This window comes from Talpa europaea (genome assembly GCF_964194135.1).
Source record: "Talpa europaea genome assembly, chromosome: 15".
Lineage (NCBI taxonomy): Eukaryota > Metazoa > Chordata > Mammalia > Eulipotyphla > Talpidae > Talpa > Talpa europaea.
In genome coordinates this window covers 53,107,327-53,130,279 of record NC_140083.1, presented here as the reverse complement: position 1 = coordinate 53,130,279, position 22,953 = coordinate 53,107,327, and the positions used below count along the sequence as shown (strand labels likewise).

The following is a 22,953-nucleotide window of genomic DNA, read 5'->3' as shown; positions in this document are numbered from 1 at the left end:
CATACCTGACCTTCCTCCACCCCAAATCACAATCTAGTATTAACTGGAAATCCTTTTCATTGACTTTGGAAGTTGTAACCTTTGAAGATAATCTATGAATATGCATATGGCCTTTAGGCACTTGAATTGCCATTTCACCCAATTAACAGATAATTAAAAATACTTCATGTGAGTGCCTTTTCCACATTTCTTTAACACCAAAGAGTGAGCAGTGCCTGTAAGGATGTCGGAAGCAGCACACATCAGTGGCAGGTGCCAGGGACTACCAGAGCGAACACGGCCAACTTCCTTCCCGCTTTGTCACCTGACCCGCCACCTTTGCTTTCTAATGATCTGCCATTCTCCTTTAACTAGTTAAATAGCTCTCTTTGATTTTCTTTTTTACTTTTACTGAAGTATCATTGGTTTATAATATTATATATGTTCCAGGTAATCATGATAATTCAAAATCTGTAGGTACAACATTATGATCTCTACCAAAAGTCTAATCTCCATCAACAACCATTCAATTGACCCCCTTTACCAGTTGCCCACTCCCCATATCCCCTTCCCTCTGATCTCATAATCTTAAGAGCCTGTTCTTAGTTATCTGGTTTTGATGGGACCAGTCATGAGATGTTTCCAAAGTTTTAATATGTTGCTAGTATCATTTTCATATACAGTACCATGGATGGATTATTTTCAGAGCCAACAAGAAATAAATCATATTTACAGCTAATTGGTAGTAAGATCCATTTGTAGATCATGTTTCTATCTTTTCCACACTCATCAATAGTAGGAAAAGGGCACACGTAACCTCAAGAAATAGAACTGGACTTGATATAATAATCAAATAAATATGTTTTAATGGATTTTTTTTTCTGTAACAACCAAGATAGACTACATTAACCTATGATAATAAATAACCTTCTCTCTCAATGAGTCCATCCAGGTTTATTTTTCATTCAGGCAACATATTCAACAAGGTCAGACTTGCATGACAGAGGCTTCATGCTAACTCCTAGTCCTATGATGACTGGAACAAGGAAAAGGAAATTTGCAGTTGAGTGCACCCATTAAATGCTTCCCTTTGAAATGATACTTGCATTTCCACTCACATATTAGTGGCTGAACCAAGTCATTGATCAATCTTAGCTTCAAGGGACAGGAAACCAGCAATCTTTACGAGAGCTGGACAGGAAAAAAATAAGAATATTTGTAAAGAGCTTTAATTGTTATCATACTGCCTATTCCTTGTGACTTTCCCATGGGGTTCAGTAATACAGTATAGTTGGGTGAAGATTGAGAACATAGCATTGAGTGTTTTCACAGTATGAATGACCCTGAAAGTACAAGGTATACTGCCAGCCGGAAGCAGCTGTTGAGCCCATGAGTTCACTTCATGGTTCTGTTTGCCACTGGGAAGGGAACTGAAAGCATAGAACTCATATATGACTAAAGAATTTAGCTCTGGGAAGATAGGCAAGTAAGATGTAATCCCTGAAGAGTTTCTCATTAAGAGGGAGAGGCAGGCACTGCCATAAACCATTATTTTCATCGATCTCTACTGTAATTCAGAGGAGGTTATGAAATCGGTATCTCATATGAGAACACTTGGTTTTCTCTTCTAAGAACTCGTCTTTGTTTTATGAATTATGAAAGCCTTTATCTTCCTCTGACAAGTTGTTATGCTTCTGTTTGTAAACAATTAGAATCTATTGACTTTGCAGAGAACCAGGTTATAAATTTTTTTTAAGATATATTTATTTATTTTATATAAGAACCAGGGTACAGGCCAGATGCGCGGGAGAGTGAGAGGATTCACCAGAGACAGAGTGGGAAATAGAACAGGCAGACTGACAAAATACACTGCTGAGGGGAGTACCGGGCGCGACAGGAGAGGTCTGCCATGCCATGTGGGTCCCTTACCGGCTGGCTGGGATCGAACCTGCGCTGCAGAGTGGCCAGGATAGAACCGGCGCGGCAGAGGCTACGGACAGCTTCACAACGCTGTGCTCAACCTCCTGCGCCACCAGGGAAGGCCCCAGGTTATAAATTTTGAATGAGCCCCAAGAGTTAACATATTTAACTTTTTTTCTCCTTTGTAATTAATTTTTAAATGGTATTATATTTGTCCTTTTAATAAACTTCCTCAAATCCTTTTTTTGAATTAGATGGGGAGTGAGTGAAAATTAAAGTTATAAAAAAGTCCACTTAGGATAGATTCCACAACAGATAAAATTCCACAAAGCAATGAATACCCCCAAAGAACACTTTAGAGGATACCCCTTGCTCTGGCAAAACAGAGATCTTGCCCCAAGGTTGCATGCCTACCTGCATCCATGAAGCCATCTCTTTTTTTTTTTTTTTTATTTTCATTTTTTTATTTTGCAACAGGAATTTATTATTTTTTTAATTTAAATTTTATTTTTATATTCTTTTTCTTACTAAGCCTGCCCCTTTCAAAAGGCATATTCCTGCCCTTTAAGAATTCCCCATTTGTACCTGTTTTTCCTTTTCTCTTTTTAATAAACCTGCCCTTTTAAAATTCAAAAAAAAAGAAAAAAGAAAAAAGTCCACTTAGTTAAAATCAGAAGTTTTCCTGGTTACAATGTTGTATCATAATAATGCAAGATGTTACACTAGCAGAAACTGAAGGATATATAGGATCCCTGAGTATTATTTCTTTTCTTTTTTTTTTTAAAGATTTATTTATTTATTTATACAAGCACTGGGTACAGTCAGAAGCGTGGGAGGGTGAGAGAATTCACCAGAGCCAGAGCGGGGAGCAGAGCAGGCAGAAGGACCGAAGTACACTGCTGAGGGGAGCAGCGGGTGGCAGGAGAGGTCTGCGCGCCATGCGGGACCCTCCTCCGGTAGCCGGGGAGCAGCCGGGAATCGAACCAGCGCTGCAGAGGCTGTGGGCAGCTTCGCAACCCAGCGCTCAACTGCTGCGCCACCGGGGAGGCCCCTGAGTATTATTTCTTACAACTGCATATGAATCCATAATTATCTCAAAGAAAAGTTTTTTTTAATGAAATCTACAATAGTCCCCCCCAAAGTGGGCTGACTGCTTGTACTGATACTGTAAGTCTTCTTAAAAGACTTGAAAAATGGCAAGATTCTCTTTCAGACCAATAGACCATCAATATACCAGGCAAAACATGAGATTGTGTCAGAGACCTGGAAAAACAGACAGGAATTAGTTCCATGAATTGATAAAAAAAATTCAAAAGATTCATAAATCAAGTCTTTCCCCCCCATCCTCCCTGCCTACCTCCAGTGACCATTTTCTCCAGCTAGCACTCCTTCTTTCCTGCCTTTCTTTCTCTTTCTTCCTCTTCTTTCATTTGTTCTTACGTAAAATACTCTTAAATCTCTCCTATTGCCAAGGGCTATGGGAAGCAATTGCTAAATAAGACAGAAAAGCTATCTGCCCACATAGTGGTATATTTTAATGGAGGAGATAGCAGTTGAGATGTGTGCCTTGAGGAACACTGAGAGAGTGCACAGATGGGGTCGTGGGGATGAGGGGCCACCTTCAAGTGGTCACCTGAGGAGAGGAAGAGAAAGGACTAGAGTTATGAAGAATGGGATGGGAGCAGTGCAAGCAGAAGGAACCTGAGCAAAAGGCCTTGACTGGATCTTCATGAATCTGAGATTCTGGTAGTTGGCCAGTATGACTGGCAGGTGGTTAGTCAGGAGAAGTGTTGTTCCAAGCGTTCTTGTAGGTGACTTTCAGCCAGGATTATCACAACCACTTACATCTGTTCTAAATTAAACAAATTTGTTGTTGAACTAGTAAACTTAGAGTAGTTCTTTGACACAACTGCAGTATGTATGTTTTTGTTGCCATATTCTTCCATATTTGATGTTCATTGAGAAAACTAATGAGCAAGGACATCAGGCAAATCGGAAAGAAAAGTAAAAATTGTAATTGTCGCTGCAGTTCTACATATGTAAATAAAGCAAAAGAAAAAGAAAATCCATTTTTTCATATGCTTAGGACAAAATATTGTCCATTTTTTTTTATTTCTCCCCTTAGGTCTTGTAAAGTCAGGAACGGACACAGCGCAGGTTTTCTATGATCCAGCAGACCGGGTAAAGGAGGAGTCAGAGTCCTCAGTGGCTTTTTGCAGGCTTTTATTGGGATTTACCCGGTACACAGCAGGCAGGGTGCTGGGGGGCCGGGAGGCTGGCAGGCCTCCCAGCCCCCAGCAAATCTTCACTCTATCTGGGCTCTCCGGCGCTCTCTGCTTCTCTCTTGGCTTCTGCTGCTGCTGGCATCCCGGTGACGCCGCCCTTAAAAGCCCAGTCTTAGCCCAGGTGAATCCCATCTACCTCTGCCCACACCCTAATCCAGGTGTCCGCCATCAGGTATGCATTCAGGACCACAAGGATCCAACCTCTATTTTGATGGCGGGAGGGCAGAAAAGCCTGACATTTTTTCCTTACCCTATAGGTGTCATCTCCTTAATTCTTCCACTACCATAGCACCATGAACCATCACCATAGTCCCTGTGCTGTTCCCTCTCCTGTTTTGACCCCTCTCCTGCCCCCTCCCTGCTGTGTGCCTCAGATCTATGGTTTGCCTGCAAGTTTTGTCTTTTTCCTGATCCTTTGTTAGGTTTCCCTATATTCCCTCTATAAGTGAGACCATCCAATATTTTTTTTCTTCCTTCTGACTTAATTTGCTTAGCCTACATTCCTATGTTTATTGCAGCACTATTTACAATAGCTATGAATGGAAACAACTTAAATGTCCTAAAGCAGATGAATTAATCAAGAAGATGTGGTATACATGCACAATGGAATACTACTCAGCGATCAAAAAATAAACTCATACAATTAGCAGTAACATGGATGGAGCTGGAAGGGAAATAATATCTCTTGCAAGGGTAGCACTATCACCTAAATTTACATTGAAGACTAAATGACTCTCCTGGAGAGAGGTTATCTCCTAGGGCCTACAGGGAATTGCAATAGAGGAGAGGATTAAACATTAATGGTAGTATCTTTTTTATTAAAGTATAGCATGGGTGCATGGATGAGGAAGGCATTCATCTTTATAATGTTTTGCTTTTGTATATATTTCTTAATAGCTTAATTTTTTAAGTAGTTGATTATACATTTCTTACACTGTCTGATAGAATGTTCCTATTTGGTTTCATTTGGTAGTTTTTTTTTCTTTTTTCCCTACATGGGAATCCTAGTACCGTTCATTTATTTGGGAACATTTTTGAGCATTCCCAGCCCCAATGGCAAACTGGAGAAACTGTATTAAACAAAGATTGTGAAGGGGAAGAGAAAAATCACCTTGGTTGAAAAGAAAAAGACACCAAAGAAACAACTGCATTTGATTATCCATAAGGAGCAAAGCATGTGGTTAAAAAAAAAAAAAAAAAAGCATAGTATCTGGAAATAGAAAAAGCATGCCTCTTAGAAAGACTGTGTCCCTTCTGTTGACCAAAATATTACTAAAACTCATTGTCCACGCCTGGAAAGTGAAAAGTGAAAATAAGCAGAGAGCTGTGAGAGAATTCTTGGTAACCGAATAATATTATTTCATCATATGGAAGGATGGGATATGGAGAAATTTAGGTTATCTTCAGTTTGCAGATGTTTGTCTGTATATGGAATATAAAAAATGTCTTTGGCAGCAAAAAGGATTTAGACTTTAGATTTTTAAAAATACATCTTAACACTTTAGACATTAGAATGATCTCCTGAAAGGACCAGCTGCATCTCCTATTCTGGTGATAGTTCAAAAGGAATAAATTTCCCATCGCTATGTCAGTTTAGATGCAATCCAGCCCCCATATAACAATTACTTCTGGTCTAAATAAAAACAAGGAACCAAATTTCTGGTAAAAGTTAAACCAACTGACTTGACTCTCAACATTTGAATGTCAAGTTCTTGAAACCCTACTAAATTCAGAACTGGGGGAAGAAACACATTGGCATGGGTTGGGATTCATCACTACACCCCAGTACCATTTAGGACAATTGGAGTTTCACAGGTTATCAAACAACCAGCCAGTGACTACACTTCATTAACCTCAAATTTCAATTTAAAGAGAGTGCTTACTTAGGTAGGTCTTCCAAGAAACATAACAGCAGCCGCAACTTGGCTGGGAATCTCGTTTATCTTTCTAATTGTGCATTTATGCCCAGCGGCTCTCCAGTGACTAAATATAAAGAATAAATAGTGTGCAGGAATTCAGTAATTAAGACTTTCCTGTTGTTTCCTGTGTGGTAATTTTCACAGAGACCACCAAGATAATTTATTCACATCAGACTGAGATAGAAAGGAAGTGCCAGGTGAAAACTCAGAAAGAATTAGTAATTTAGGAAGCACATTTCATAATCAAGTCCACGTATGTTGGGTTGTAAGCAAGTTCAAGATGACCTTGAGTCCGATGATGTAAAAATCACTTCCATTCCAGGACTGAGTATTTATAAAATTGATTCTGTTTTTTTGAATGAATCTTATCTCCAACCTCACAGTAGTTTCTTTGTATCAATAGTACCTTCATTTGATATGACTTTGGTCCACTGAGATGTCTTAAGATCTGCTCTTTCAAATTTGAAGTTGCAGATCAATCATCTCATTCAAGTTCAGAATCTGATTCTATAGGTCTGGGGAGGGCCTTAAGAGTCTGCATTTCTAACAAGTTTCCAGGAGATGCTGCTGGTCTGGGAACGGATGCTTTGAATAGCAGGGTTTTAGATCATTTCTAAGCCCAGCAGGTGCTGTTTTGGACTTTAAAAGACATGTTCAGAAAAATTAAATTAAATTAAGCCCAGGCAACAGGAAGCTAGGATGATTTTCAGTGCTAAATGGCTACCTCCTTTTGCCAAGAGGGAGCTCTTACATGTTGAGACCTCAAGAGCAAGCTGGCAGATGAAAGCAGCAGCAGGCAAGCCTCCATGCTGTGGAGTAGGAAGCGATCAGTCCAAACCACTATGTCCAGGGGCTTATGGCAAGCTCAGGCCTAAGCAAGGCCATTTTCGATAACAAGGCAATACTATCTGGTTGATGGGGGTAAGGGTCCATCCAACAATAACCATAATCAAACAAGGGACTGTGATTTTGTTCCAATGGTGTCAATCTAGATTGAAACTGGACCCCTCTATACCTGAATGGGAAGAGACAAAGCCCAGGCTTGAGAAGGTGGTTGGACCCCTGTCAAATGGGCTGAGGCTTTGAGCAGGGTGCCTCTCAGAGAACTGTATCAGGGAAGAAGGTCATCCATTGGGATGAATAGATGCTCAGGGTGAGCATGGGATCAGATCCAGGGGCTCATCTGAGAAATACCAGATGCTGGTATTAGGGTGGCAAAGCTAATTTCATGCCCTTGACTGTCAATGCACTAGGAGACCTGTTTCCAGGAACTGGAACTCATGAATTGGGTGAAACTGAGCCTGCAGACAAGAAGTCTTCCACACTTGCAGCTAAGTGGTGCTTAGCCTGCTAGAGGCTTGGTACTGGGAAGGGGGGGAGGTAAAGGCAGAGTAGATATATTACCAGAGAATTTTGATCTGGGAAGATAGGAAAGTGAGTAAGATGTAATCCTTGAAGAGTTCCTCATCAAGTTCCTATCAGCAGCCACTGCAGCATGAGTTCGATCCCCTGCCAGAGAACTAACCCACGTGGCATAGCAGACCTCTCTTGTCTCACCCGCTGCTCCCCTCAGCAGTGTTTTCAGTGGGTCCACCTGTTCTGCTCCCCACTCTGTCTCTGATGAATCCTCTCAACCCCCACACCTCTGGCCTGCACCCCTGTTCTTGCATGCATAAATAAAAATAAATCTATTTTTTTAAAAAAGAGGGAGAGGCAGACACTGATAAAAGCCATTGCTTTCATCGGTCGTCTAGACTGACCAAGTGTGAAAGCAGAACTGGCTAGGCCTTCCTGCACTTGACTGAAAGCAAGCCATCCAATTAGTGTTTAGTAAGAAGAGGTCCTTGTTGAATAGTATCAGGAGGAGGTTTACTGCCTTGAAGCAAAGGTTGCATCAGACTGAGGGAGAGGAGAAGGAAATACTCTTGCAGAAAATGTGAATATTAACCTTGCGATTACCATAAAAGCAAGTCCAAGAAAAGTACTGTTCCTTCCCTTCTTAGGAAATATGAGATCACCTTCTCCTTGTGTGAGAACCACCTGGTGAGGAGCTATTTTGGATCATCTGTCTCCTCACTTAACCTCATTTGGCTTCCTATTGCCTCTTAAATTGCCTTGTCAGATCTCATTGGAGAAGCCGAACAATTTACTCCCTTTATTCAAGAGTTTACAAAAACTGCCTTGTGGAATACAACTTTGATATGTGGAGATATGCAGTGACTAAAACTCCAGTGACTATAAAGAGGATTCCTAAATTGAGTGTGCTTGTGAGGGCGTCATTAAGTCTGGTGGTGATCTGGTGGTGGTGCCATGTGAGGTCAGCAGGGTCCAGGTGACTCCTGCGATGGTCAGGCAGCCTTGCATGTAGTGAAACTGTGAAACAGGGTGACTGCTTACCTGACAAAAGAACCTGTGCCTTCACTATAGCAAAAAGAGGGTTCTTTTCATTTGCTGTTGATATTCTCAGTGCATAGATTCAGACCAGTAACAATAAGCTGGCAATATCTCATGGAACATTCGATGGTCCAATATTGTATCAGAAATACTTCCCTCACTGACAGCTGAAATTTCACTTGTGACATTTCCTCTCTGAGTTGGTTTGAGTTGTTTAACCCTGCCAATTCCAACTGCTACTAATCCCTTACACAATGAATACTTTTCTGAATACTGGGCATGCCTTAGGTTAGATAACTGAGGCAAAGGGAATAGTATGTGATTTTCTTCATTAAAAGAGGAAACTATAAGTGAGAATGTTAAGAATGGTCTTTGTTGCTGTATTATTCAGAATTCTGTAGAGAAAGAGATCTCTATCTATCTATCTATCTATCTATCTATCTAAAAACTGTATGTACATATTATATGTAATATATGTTACATTACATATTATATAACATTAAAATATAAATATACAGTATATAATTAATTATATTAACTATTGTTAATTGTTGATATTAATAATAGATTTATTTAAAGAATTGGCTCTTCTACTTATTGGGCTTGGTCCATCCACAATACACAGAGTAAACCAATAGCTGAGAAATTGAGGTAAGTGTTGGTGCTTCTTGAGTCTGAAGTTCTCATGGCATGCCAGGCAGGCTGGTGGCTCAAGCAGTTTCTGTATTGCAGTCTGAGCCCAAACTCCTTTTTCTTTTGGAAATCCCTGCTTTCACGTAAGCCCTTCACCTGATTACATGAGGCCCACCCATATTATGGAAGGTAATTGGTTTCACTCAAATTCTACTCATTTAAATATTAATCACATCTAAAAGAACACAATCTGCACAGCAATATCTAGGCTAGTGTTTGTCCAAACAGCTGGAAACTGACACCTAAAATTAACCTTCACAGGTATATTCATGTGAAAGATGAAACATCATTCATATTTCTAAGAAGTAAAAACATCAAATTGCTTTTCAACAATTATATCAATCATTCCTTAATCTAGTCCCTGACTTTAACTTCCAGCCTTGAATGGGTCACACATTTCTAACTTACCCTAAGCAGGGGGTCCTGGGGAGCTACATGATGTCACTCATCTTGAAGTATTTGTGCACTGGAACCAAGGACACCACCTCCACTGGCCATACGAAGAGCTGGTCACCATAGCATCTTCAGTAACATTCGTGTGAAGTATCCAGTAGCCTTTCTCTCTTTGGTTTTATTTATTTATAAGAAATTCCATCAGTTCATACTTTACACATGAACTATCATAAACTTTTTACAACATTAATTCATTGATTCTTATAACTCATGAGGTTGGTACTGGGATGATGACCTATTACATATTTTGTACCACTTTAACTAACTGGTTTAAGATCCCAGGATCAGTGGGTGGCTCTTAACTAGTCTCCTAATTATTAGGCAATCTTCATGCTAAAAAAGATGTTTGGTTACAGCCAGCCATGGCTTGGAAAAATCAGATTAGAGAGACTATCCTCCACCTCTGCTTCTCATGAATATTGTTACTAACAATGAGAAATGTTTAATATAATAGATTAGTATAGCTATCTTTGAAGCAAATGCATCTCAATCTCCTTAATTAGCCCAATTTTAAAATAGGTCTCTTGTGTTTGGGATACAATGAGCCTGAATCTTGCAACTCTAAAATATTTTCATTAGAGAATCTCATAGGTTTTCTCAAAAATTCTATTGACCCAGGGCCTCCCCGGTGGCGCAGCGGTAGAGCGCTGGGTTGCGAAGCTGCCCGCGGCCTCTGCGGCGCCGGTTCCATCCCCGGCTGCTCCCCGGCCCCCGGAGGAGGGTCCCACATGGCGCGCAGACCTCTCCTGCCGCCCGCTGCTCCCCTCAGCAGTGTCCTTCGGTCCTTCTGCCTGCTCTGCTCCCCGCTCTGGCTCTGGTGAATTCTCTCACCCTCCCGCGCCTCTGACTGTACCCAGTGCATGTATAAACAAAACAAAAAAAAAAAACAAACAAGCAAACAAATAAAGAAAAACATGCCTCTATTAAAAAAAAAAAAAAAATCTTAAAAAAAAAAAAAAATTCTATTGACCCAATAGTAAAGACCTTTGGAGACAGTGACCATGGGTTTGAACCCACACTTTCCCTGTTGTGTCGGGACAGCTAGAGAAGGAAACCAGTGACCATTAACCCATCAAAGTCTACGTCTTAGTGTGGGTTTTTTGGTTACAGAAATATGATCCCAAAGTCATCAATATTATAAATAAGTTACAATAACATTTCATCTAAAGATAAGTTATGGTGTATAGCAGCTAGAATGAGTCATACAAATGGGGTATAGGCCAGAGGTGCAGGGAAGGGTGTGTAAGAGGATTTACCAGAGACCGAATAAGGAGAACAGGCAGACTGACTAAAATACACTGCTGAGGGGAGCAGGGAGCGGGGAGCGGCGAGACAGGAGAGGTCTGCTGCGCCATGTGGGTAGCTCCTTGGCAGGGAATGAAGTGCTGCAGTGGCTGCTGGATTGCCCCATAGTGCTGAGACTTGATCCCTTGTGCCACCAGGGAGGCCCTGGAATCTGATTCTTGATTGTAAAAACTATTCTGGTTCAAACTGAATCAGCTTAGCAGAAAAATAATTATAAATGTTGAAAATCCACCCCCCCACCCTTTTTGTTTCTGTTAGTAAACTGCAGTAGGAGAGACACTTTCTGCCCTGAAGGAGATGGCTGTCTTAGCTGGTAAGTCATGTGAGCGGCAGTGGGTGCACGTTATCCTGTTCAGGCATGACGGCTCCATCTCTCTCATTCCTGCAGGATATGAGTGTTGACACTGTACAAGAACTTGACTAATAACCTTCCGTGGACCTTCCAAACTATATTTTCTGGATAAAAATCTTAAAAAAGGTCAATATTTTCATGGGTTGACAGGGTCCAGAAAGAGAGTCACTAAGTACTGCTGAGACTAAGTTCAACATATTGAAAATCTTTAGAGGTTTTTCTCTACTCACCATCACCAAGACAGTAAGTAGGAAAATGAATATTAGCTATGTGACCCTCAAAGAGCCTGCACATGACTTCATTTTCTCAAAGGCCTGTGTAGGAAAAAAAAATCTACACAGGCTTGGTTTGACTGAAAGGATGCATCTCACTGGTGTTCTCTACATTTAGATTGAATGCCTTTCACTTTACTTAGTTCTAAAACTAGTTAATGACATATGGGGCCTATTTTATCAATGGGGTAGATTCACTGTGACAGTGAATGGGAAAAAGTATTCTATTTCCCTTCGGTGCAAAATTCAAATGACCAGGCTTAATTTTACTGAGGACACTCCCATCCTTATCCAAATGTTTCAAAATATGAGACTCTCCAGTTGAATGTTTGCAGGTTTATTTGGTGTGCTCAATTCTTTTCACTCCCTCAATGTCATTTTGGTTTAAAAAAGCCCCCATTGCATTTACATCCCACAACAGAAACCTTGGAACATCATATAAATGTCTATTAAACATTATTTCATACATCTAACAATGTTGATTCAAGAGACTACACAAACAGGATTCCTTTAAGTTGTTTTATTGATGACAGGAACAGAGCATAAAGATTTGATGAGGAACCTGTAAACAATACAGTATGTGAGCAAAATACAGTTATTCAGGTCCTTCAGACTTATACAGAGTTCTTGCACACTAGATGTTTCATCTATGACAAAGACTTTTAGAATGTTTAATTGTGCTTCCACAAAACCTTCCCAAAATGAGGTAGTTTCCTTTGCCCTCTATATTTTCCACCATTACACGTTCAGTGAGCTTAAATCCTTTAACATAACATGAATACTTTTTCATGAAAGTCAAGCCCTATTTACAAAATCTCTTTCAACTTCATTTTTCTTATACAACTACAGACATGTGAGATTGGCATCAATAAGTATTAAACTTAGATGCAAGACAATACAATCTAAACACCCAAGAGTTACACAGATTCTTATCTTCTCTCAGTCATCATATTTTGTAAGCATAAATTCTTCAGAACAGTGGGTTAGGCTCCTTGTGTTAGCTAATTGGGAGCATGGTGGGTTCATTTTCCTAAGTCACCAGGAGACATTTGCAGAATTCTTAGGTCACCAAACAAGTGAAACTTAGGTACACCAGATAGGTGAAGCTTAAGACTTGATCCAACATCTTCTCATAGCCAGATTCTTAAGAGAATGACTGTATTCTTCATGAACTTATCAATGAAGTTGGAACTGAGTCAGAATTTGTATTCCTTTCTTAACCCAGAGAATGTCTTTAAAAACTGTTGTGAAATTAGCTGGAGGAAATTGCAGTATGTTGTTGCACACTTTAGTTTAAAAACTAACTATAATATTCAACTCATTCCCAGATTAGTTCACCTTCATCAAGTGATATGGTGGCAAATCATATTTCTAACAGAAGACTAATCACAGTCTATTTATTGTCATTCTTTTGTTCAGTCTCCAGAAGTTTCACAAATCTTTGGATAAAGGGGTTGAAAAAAATGATACAACAGATCTTATCCACTAGGCAATTATGAAATAAACTCTCATTCCAAATGGTAGTAATTTAAAGCAGTTACAATCTAATCTGACCATCATTACTTCCAGATAATAGCCTAATTCTAATATTTGATAAACTGGCTGCTATACTTATTCATTTCCTGATTGGCACTCTGACATCATTTTGAAAGGTGAAACTCTTTATGGCTGGCACAACAGGAAGCAGTTCCTCACACAATATATAGAAGCAAGTCTGATTTTTCCTCACTCTCTCATGCCTTGCTTTCTCTACTTTCCAGTTGTTCTTGAATTTTCTCCTTAATTCAATAGTGATCATAGGAGACCCAGCCCTTGTGAAAGGAATATGCAGAGAAATCTGTCAGTGAAATTACATTTTTTTTTTTACTTAATTTCCTACCACAGCTCATGGTCCATTATTAGCATCACAACAGCCAATTCCATAAGCTAAACATTATGCAAATTAAATTTTAGGCCTTATTAATGGGGTCTACATAGTGTGAAAAATACATATTTCAGACAATAAGGTTATTTTAATCTTCTGTTTTTATCCAGCAGATCTTAAAGACCACTTCATTTTCTAAAATTGAATTTCATGCCTCTGTCATTCATTAAAGCAAATATGCTTACATGTATCCGTTCTTGGGGAAGGATTTACCCCTAAAATGATAATTTTCTGTTGCTGTTTCACTATAAACTTCCCAAATTAATACTGATAACTCTTTAATGATGGTATAGGTGCTGAAGATGAAAAATAAGTCATTTCCATCTACCTTCGTATTTTTAAAAGGGCCTTTTGGCAAATGGTGAAATTGAATCTTTTTGCAATATTTTAATGGTCTTTCTTTTTTAAAAAAGATTTATTTATGCATACAGTAGCTGGGGTACAGGCAAGAGGTGCAGGGGGTGAGAGGATTCACCAGAGACAGAGCAGGGAACAGAACAGGCAGACTGACCAAAGCACACCACTGAGGGGAGCAGCGGGCGAGTAAGAGAGGTCTGCTGCACCATGTGGGTTGCTCCCTGGCTGGTCAGGGATCAAACTCGTGCTGCAGAGGCTGCAGATTGCCTCATAGCACGGTGCTCAACACCCCCCGTGCCACCAGGGAGGCCCCTGCTCTTTCTTTTTTATACCCTCAAACTGTGAAAAATTACTGTTAGGTTAAAGTTATTCTTGCACCTGTTATTTGTTTGAGTGACTGTTTCATCTTTAAGCTAACACTCTGAATAGTTTGATTTATAATAGACACTTTCAAAAAAATCTTAAGAAACACTTTTCTATTTCAATGTTATTTGACTTGGAGGTCAGAGAAGATGCTGTCATTGAGGTGTTCTTTTGTTAGTTGGACTATGATCATTCAATATTGCTCCAAAAGATGAAACTAACAAATATACTAGGTTGGTAGCTGAGAAATAAACCATGTAGGCAGTGGCTGAGTAACCCTTAAATTACAGTCTCACCAAGCAGCTTCTTATTATGGAAAGGATGTTATGGAAAAAGGACACATTTCCTTAAAAAATGAAATGAAAATGTTCATCATGATTTTTTTTTGATAAGGGATGAGCTCTGGCCTTTGTCTCCTAATTATCTAACTGTATTAAATAATGCTTTTATACATAAAGATTCATTCAAGTAATAAAAATTCTATGAGGGTAATACCAATAAATATATATATATATATGCTCTAAAACTAATTTCCTAATCGCTATTGCTGCTTGTGTTAGATGCACATTTGTGGGTATTCAATCAACATTTATCAAATTAACTGGTCAGATTAACTATAATCTCCATGATCTTTATCAATGAATAGGTGCCTCACTTTTGGAGGCAAGTATTTGGAAAACAGCTGAACATATTCTACTTTTGACAAGACAAAGTGACAGGTGTTATAAAGTGTTCACTAAAATTACCTGGCAACATTACTATTTATAACTTAAGCTTTCACTTATCCACATAACAAATTGACCTTGTAAGGAAGAATTCTTTCATCATGCTTAAAAGCAGGGCAAGAAATAACAGGCCCTTATGATTTCTCTAACTCATCTAAGCTCCTTGCTTTAGTGCACCTGAGGAATATTTTTTGCTCTCGAAATGTTAAAAACTATTATTCATTGAAAGTGAATGAATATTGTTTTTCTGCATAAGATGCAGTTTCTCTTAAGTACATTAGTAAGCTGAACATATGATTTTAAAAGGAAACTTTAAAAGGAAAAAGAATACAGCGATTAAAGATGAAAAATCAGTCACTCCCTTCTTCTTTTGTGTTTTTAAAAGCTTTTTTTTTTTGTGAATGGAATGAGGAAAATAAATAGGCTTATTTTAGCAGCTGATTTCAGACCAATTTCACACTACAATTTTGTTGACTAGATATATCCATTAATTGCTCTCAAGTGCCCAACTGTGCTCTGATTTGAGGGAAGCAGGACAGTTTGTAGGTACAAATATATCAAGCAATGAAAGTGGTAAGATGCAGCTTTACCCCAGCGTGTATACAGTAGGCTTCCCCAGTGGTGCAGAGCCCTAACATCCAGGTTATATCGATGATGTTATACTCTGCTTTCTTGCTGCTACCTCTGATTTTATTTTGCTCTTTTAGCATTCTTTTAAGTACAAAAAGAATAGAGGGTGTTTACTAGATTAGAAAAAACATGATTCTCTGTGAAAAAATTTCTCAGTCATTTATTTTTCTTTCCCTTTTAACTTTGCCTTTGTACTTTTGAAAGCAAGGGCTAAAGCAGGAATGATCCATTTATTCATTGCTGCCAGCTGTGTTCTGTGAGAGACCTTGGGACACATCCCTGAAGTCACTCTTCTTCTGGCATGTCATGAGTAGAATCACTAATAAATGACTGTAACAAGAACAAAATTTTAAAAGCAAATATCTTTAGGTGGTATCTTTAGGAAATGGACAGGTTTTCCTATGTCTGCACACATCATTTCAAAATCCACTGATATCTTTTGGTAATAGCTGACAAACTTGATCTGAGATGTAAAAACTGAAAAAAAAGTAGTAGGAAGAGAACATGCAAAATAAGTTAATCATTATCATTTTAAGTGCCACCAGTTCTGTTTATATTCATGCACATGTGAATTGCTGAATCTCATTTGATCAACCCAATTAAACATTAAATAATTGCAGCCAATTATGCAAATATCAGCAACAATATTAATTTGTTGATCTTTTTGAGCAGATTAGCCTCACATGTTCCTAATGCTAGACTATCTTACGCCTTAAATGATCAATTAGTGTTACGATAACTAAGTCTTGAAGAATGGATAATTGCCTAGTTATAATGTGCTACTCGCTGTATTAATCCACTGCAATTAAACAAATAGTGCACAAGGAAAAAAGATGTGCAGATGTTCCTTTTAAATCTATTTAATAAGTTAGTGTCAAGGTCAATTTCCTGTTTTATTACTTAAATAAGAATGACAGATTGTGTTCTCGGCACTAGGAGACTTCCGGTTTTTTTAAAGTGTATCCTTAGTCTTCACTAAGCCCAGGAGAAGGAGATTAAAATGCCCTTAAGGGTTTTAGGAAAGAAATCATACAAAGACAATGTCTAGACATATTGTTCTCTAACTTTTACATTGAACACATCTTGCCATACTAAATTTAGAGATGTAGAGTATAAAATGTATTTATGGCAAACAAATGGCTTCCATTTCTCATAGGAATCTAGTTATTATATGCTACTTGACAGGCTAAAATTACCTGGAATTCTTCTCTAGACTATGTTAAAAATGAGGTCACAAGATTTAGGCACAGCAAAAGCTTCTCCTTCGAATAGTGCTTGGTTGAACATGTGTAGAAGACAAAGTACCTAAGGTCAGGAATGAACAGACTCTCCCAAGACTTCAAATCACCAGTTAAAAGTCCTCTAAAAGATATTTTTACCATTTCTTTTCATCTTTTACTTCCCTAATTTTCATTTCACCATTCCTGTCTAAAAAGACCCTGTGGCCAAAAGTCTTGGAAAAGAATAAAAGCCAATTTGTTATATGCTGCTAAATGCCTTAAGGATTTTTTTCCCAATGCAACAAACTTTTTGAATATTTTCCCCTTGCTCTGAGAAGAGAATGAAATATGATCAGCAAGATGAAAGTCTGTAGGACTGAGCGAAACCAAAATATAATGTCTGAGAATTGACCTTCTGAGGGCAAACATTTTCTGTCAAGATTTGAATTTCCTCTGGATAAAACAGGACCCAATTTTGACTCACAGTTTCTAGACAAGGAAAACAGCATCTATAATTAATAGCTCCCCCGTACCCTTGTTCATCCAATCCCCGTTCTTTAGGAAAGAGCACCTCCAAAACCAGAGTACAAAAACCAGGGCATCCTCCCTTCTTTGCTTTCTACCAAAGAACTAAACAAGGTGATGTATTTTGTATTTAAAACTCACTGCTTGCTGTTCCATTTGGTGGGTCTGACACCATGACTTCATTCTAGAGCTATAGCTTCCATTCTAAGACAAGCTTCAATGTGACATAATTTCCCCAACAAACGGTGCCTTTGCATATCCCTAATGGCTTAGCCATCCATGGAAAATAAGGGCCATATACAGGAAATATACACCATGTCACAAATTCAAATAAAGAGGTTTCATAATATAGAAACAGAAGGTACACTTGTCTAGAAGCTGAGACCTCACTCATTCACTGAATGAGCATTCATTGGAATGCTCTTATGTGCCAGGCATTGGGGAAACAAAGATCTTTAGGGCACAGGGCCCCTCGGTCTCGTGGAACCTGACAGATCGCAGATGACACACAGCGTGGAAAGGGCAGTAGCTTTGATGTGTGTGTGTCTTGTCACACAGATGATCACAGATGGTGACACCAGGAAGAAGGGAGAGGCTTACTGTAAAGCAGACCTAGGGGCAACTGTAAGTAAGTATGATGGGAGGGATCCAGTCTTTCAAAATCTTGATTTAAAAAGAGCAAAATGCTTTCCAAGGAAGAAGCCTGTGAAATTTACCATGATTGGTTTTCAAACACAGAAAAACTCATTTGGCTTAGGAGCAGAATATAACTTACCCTAAAGAATAAACAAACATTTATGCATCTGCGTGAAGTATGGAGGGAGGCACTAGATTATTGAGGAAGATTCTATGTGTGGCTTACATTATCATCTTTCTAAGAGAAGGTAAAGTAAGCTTCTACTACCAAGTTAACAAAACACCATTTGATGATTGCAATTTTCTCTGGCACGAGGAAGTCATCACCCTGGTAACACACTGATAATACAAACTACACTAAGTATATCTACAAACATGTAGCCAAAGAAATCCATCTTCATTCAAATGCAACAGTCCGTCCAAATAGCACGCAGATGGATCCTGCATTTTCCAGTCAGGACACTGTGATTGTCCAGTCACTTTCTTCTCTTCCGTACTACAACAAAAGCAAGAAAACAGGTTTCAGTATAAAGGCTAATGGCACAGGAAAAACTTATGAATAAGCTTCATAATACAACTAGTGGTGTACAAAAGGTTCACTTCTGTTGGAACCTTAAAAGCATATCACACCAGAAATAAGATCAGCGGACCTCCCTCGTGGTGCAAGGGGTTAAGCACAGCATTATGAAGCAGTCGGCAGCCTCTGCAGCACAAGTTCGATCCCCGGCCGGCAGGGACGCAGCAGACCTCTCCTGTCTCGCCCGCTGCTCCCCTCAGCAGTGTGTTTCAGTCAGTCTGCCCATTCTGTTCCCCACTCTGTCCCTGGTGAATCCTCTCACCCCCTGCATCTCTGGCCTGTACACCAGCTCTTATATGCATAAAATAAATAAATCTTTAAAAAAGTTTTTTTAAAAAGAAATAAAATTATAGAGAAAGAGGAAAGGAAGAGAAGAAAGGAGGAAAGAGAGGCAGGTACAAGGTGTCATTACATCTTACAAAAATCAGGAACGAACACACCTAGGGTGGTAAAGAGGACAGTAGTTCCACAACTGAACTCAGTTATTTCGCTTGGAGAGCCAGAGCTAAATACAGAATGGCAATGACAAGGCAGGTAGCTGAATACAGAAGGGACCCACAGCAGCTTTAAAGAAATATGGGCCTCCCTGGTGGTGCGGTGGGTTGAGTGCAGCCTTGTGAAACTATCCACAGCCTCTGCAGTATCCACTGATTCCCAGCTAGCCAGGGAGATACCCACATGGTGCGGCAGAACCCTCCTGTCATGCCCGCTGCTCCTCTCAGCAGTGTATTTTGGTCCGTCTGCCTGTTCTGCTCCCCAATCTGTCTCTGGTGAATCCTTTCACCTCTGGTCTGTACCCTGGTTCTTGTATGCATAAATAAATCAATCTTAAAAAAAAGAAATAATTTTTTTTCTCTCATTAATTTTTTACTTTTCTTACATTGTTGTTCATTTTTGTACAGTATTTGATTTCTCCCCTCAAGTGAGGTCCCCATTTCCATTACCACATCACCTATGAACCATCACTGTAGTCTCTTCTGCTTTTCCCATCCCTGTCTTGAGCCTTTTTCCTGTCCCTCCCCTCCTTTAAATCTCAATTCTATAGTTGCCTGCAAGTATTGTCTTTTATTGATCCTTTATTCGGTTTCTCTGCATTCCTCCTATAAGTGAAATCATCCAATATTTTTCTTTTTCCTTCTGACTTATTTCACTGAGTATAATCCCTTCCAGCTCCATTCATGTTACTGCAAATGGCATGAGTTTATCTTTTTTGATTGCTGAGTAGTATTCCATTGTGTGTGTGTGTGTGTGTGTGTGTGTGTGTATACTGCATTAAGAAATAATGTTTGGAGTATATCCCCATGCCATTACCATTAGGCTCACTTGGTACCTATCAGAACTGCAAATTGTCAAGTCCCACCTCAGACATATTAAATTAGACCCCGAGGGAGGGTGCCAGCAATCTGTATGTCAATAAAGCACTTTTGGTGATTCTGATAGTTTGTGAATCCCTGCTCTAAAAATTCCCCTTCTCCACAGTGTCTTATGTTCATGGACAATTGATAAGTCCTGTAGACATGAACAGTGACTTTGTTCTGTAAATGAAAATGGCTCATTCGTGTTATGTTAGCATCTTGATGTTTCTTAATCCTTTAGAAGTTATAGAACTGTGTCTTAATCAGAATTAATATTATTTACCTCAGCAAATAATTTGCTTTAGTGAAACTAAATTTTAAGACTTAAAATGGAATTAAGTGAAACAAAACTATTCTGGATGTCAGAAACAGAAAATTAGTTTATTAGTTTTGGTCCTCATTTTGGTCGTACATTCATTCATTCAACAAACATTTCTGTATTTAGATGAGCCCTCAATCTTTGAGCAAAGTTGACTTAATGCCAACTGTGTGTTTAAGAACAGTCTAGATTTATCATCCCATAAAACCCTCACAGTAACCTCTGATAGCCCATGGCACAGTCAAGCCCTTTTTATGCATTAGAAATGGAGTAGTAGTGAGATATATTTGCTCAAGTATGCAGTCAGAAAGTGGTAGCACCCAGTCTCGAGCCAAGGTCTCTCTCCACCAATTCCATGTTCTTCATCACCCTCTCGATTCCTCTCCACAAGTTATATGACGTGTGCAGGTTGATTGCAAGAGACCTCATCCACCCGGAATAGGTGCCATTAACTCTGCCATTATGTGTTTCCTAATGCAGATGAGTTCCCCTCTTCACATAAATTGCCTTGTTAGTTCTAATATAATTTCAGTTACAATTAATATAAAATATCTGAATTTCTGAATTGGAAAAAACTTGAATAGTCATCTAAAATTCAGGGGATAAGCCAAGAATATTTTTATTTTATAAAATAAAATAAAATTTTATTTTATTTTAGAATATTTTATATCAGATTTTATATCAGAATATTTTTTTTAATTTTTTTAATAATAAATTTTATTTTTATATTCCCCCATACAACTGCACATGCCCCATTCTGACCCCAATCCCTCCCCTCCCGGCCCCCACCCCCCAAAAAGTGTCTCTGGTTCATAGTTTTTTGTTGATTTTGATTTTCACTTTCTTATAGTTATTCTTTTTCCTGGTCCCTTATTTAAGTTTTCTAGATTCCTGCTATGAGTGAGACCATCCAGTATTTTTCTTTTTCTTTCTGGCTTATTTCGCTGAGCATGATCCCTTCCAGCGCCATCCATGTTGCTGCAAATTGCATGTGCTTATCTTTTTTGAATGCTGAGTAATATTCCATGGTATATATGTACCACATCTTCTTGATCCAGTCATCTATTTTTGGGCATTTGGGCTGTTTCCAAAGCTTTGCTATTGTAAATAGTGCTGCTATAAACATAGGGGTGCAGGTGTTCTTTGGAATTGATGTTTCTGTGTCCTTTGGGTAAATACCTAGGAGTGGAATTGCTGGATCATATGGAAGCTCTTATATCAGAATATTTTATATCAGAATATTTGGGCTCTGGATTTTATATCAGAATATTTCCACTTTTGTTTTGCATATTGGGATTCCAGAAAAGATGTCCACTATAGAAAGTTTTGTTCTGTAAAAATCACACGTGAAGAGCAATGAACTTCCTCTCCTCTATCTGGCTTATTTCATTTAGCATAATCCCCTAAATGTTCATCCATGCTGTTACAAATGGAAATCTTTCATTTTTCATGGCCAAGTAGTATTCCACATCAGAATCCATTCATCTGTCAGGCACTCCAGATATTTCCATAAATTGGCTAATCTGAATAGAACAATCAACTTTTAAGCCAAGCTTCTCATTTTATATATATAAGGATACTGAGTCTTTAGGTGTCAATCACAAGCCCAGTTCTACTGACTCCATCTAATGCTGTCCCTCCTTCATCATTGTGCTGTGTTTCTCTTAAGTGACATTAAAGACATTAGAGAGCAGAATCTGTTGGTAAAAAATGCCGGTGCCAAGAATGGGTCTACCTACTGGTTGACATGAAAAGAAAAATGAAGGAAGCCCCAAGACTAGAAGTGACTTGGTTAACCTTCATCAGAAAGAGTTGCCTCACAGAGTGGGCTCCCACTTACTGACTATTGATTATTTATGAATGCTAGATAAATATCCCCAGATTCTGTCTGATTTATGTATGGTATCAAAATGACACCAGGTAACAGCAGAATGTGTTTTATTCTTTTTTTATATTCTCATTAATACATTAAATACTTTTGCCATTAGTAATGATTAAGAGTCAGCATATTGACATTTTAGCAGACCTAAGGAATTGTGATTCATGATCACTATAATTTCATCTTGAATTTCATCAATTGAAGTAAATTTGCTTTTAGTTATTGTTTTAATTTTTAGAAATAGTCAAAACCCATTTTGGGTTACTATGACAAGCAGACCATATCACTCTACGAGCCTGCATAACACTTATTAAGTTTTAGCCCCCACATCCTGTAATTTATGCTTTTTGTAAAATCATAGCCTTCTGAGATGTAACCTACAGATGTGATTATACAGGTAATTCATAATTCTAGACCTAGGCGGTTAGCAATCAAGCTTTTCATTTGACTGACAGATAATTCGATTTAATTTTTCAAGGCAAAATAATTCAAAGAAGAGATGATAGATTATAGCAGAGATAAAAATTGTATCTGTCCCTTAAGAGCATGTGTCCAGAGAAGTTTAGGTGCTAGAGAAGGCAGGTCTGCATTACGTCATTGTCAAAGTCATCGCAAAACCACTGCAGCAGGCCCATTTTATGCTTGGACAGTCTTGCTACAACTCACACTTACCTGACTTCATTCCCAGTAAACTGAGCTAAGCCTGAGGATGGTATTTTGAGCCTATGCCAAAGTCTATGAGTGTGATGTGCAAAATCATCATCATTTCACAAATCCCAGTTAGAACACTAAACCAAAATATGACTAATGACAAATTCAATACTTCACATTAAATGTAGGTATGGATGGCAAATAAATTTACTGACCTTTA

At 38.7% G+C, this 22,953-nt stretch overlaps 1 protein-coding gene across 9 annotated transcripts in view; it reads right to left on the bottom strand.

Moving 5' to 3' along the window:
* Positions 1–18,406: 18,406 nt before the first annotated feature.
* Positions 18,407–22,953, bottom strand: part of BCAT1 (branched chain amino acid transaminase 1) — a gene marked incomplete at both ends in the record, with an annotated part of 58,912 nt that continues 54,365 nt past the window's right edge. For all 9 annotated transcript variants that reach the window (XM_084255601.1, XM_084255606.1, XM_084255604.1 and 6 more), the window contains one exon: positions 18,407–18,448. In XM_084255601.1, the coding sequence (XP_084111727.1) occupies positions 18,407–18,448 (42 nt within the window). The remainder of the gene's footprint in view (positions 18,449–22,953) is intronic.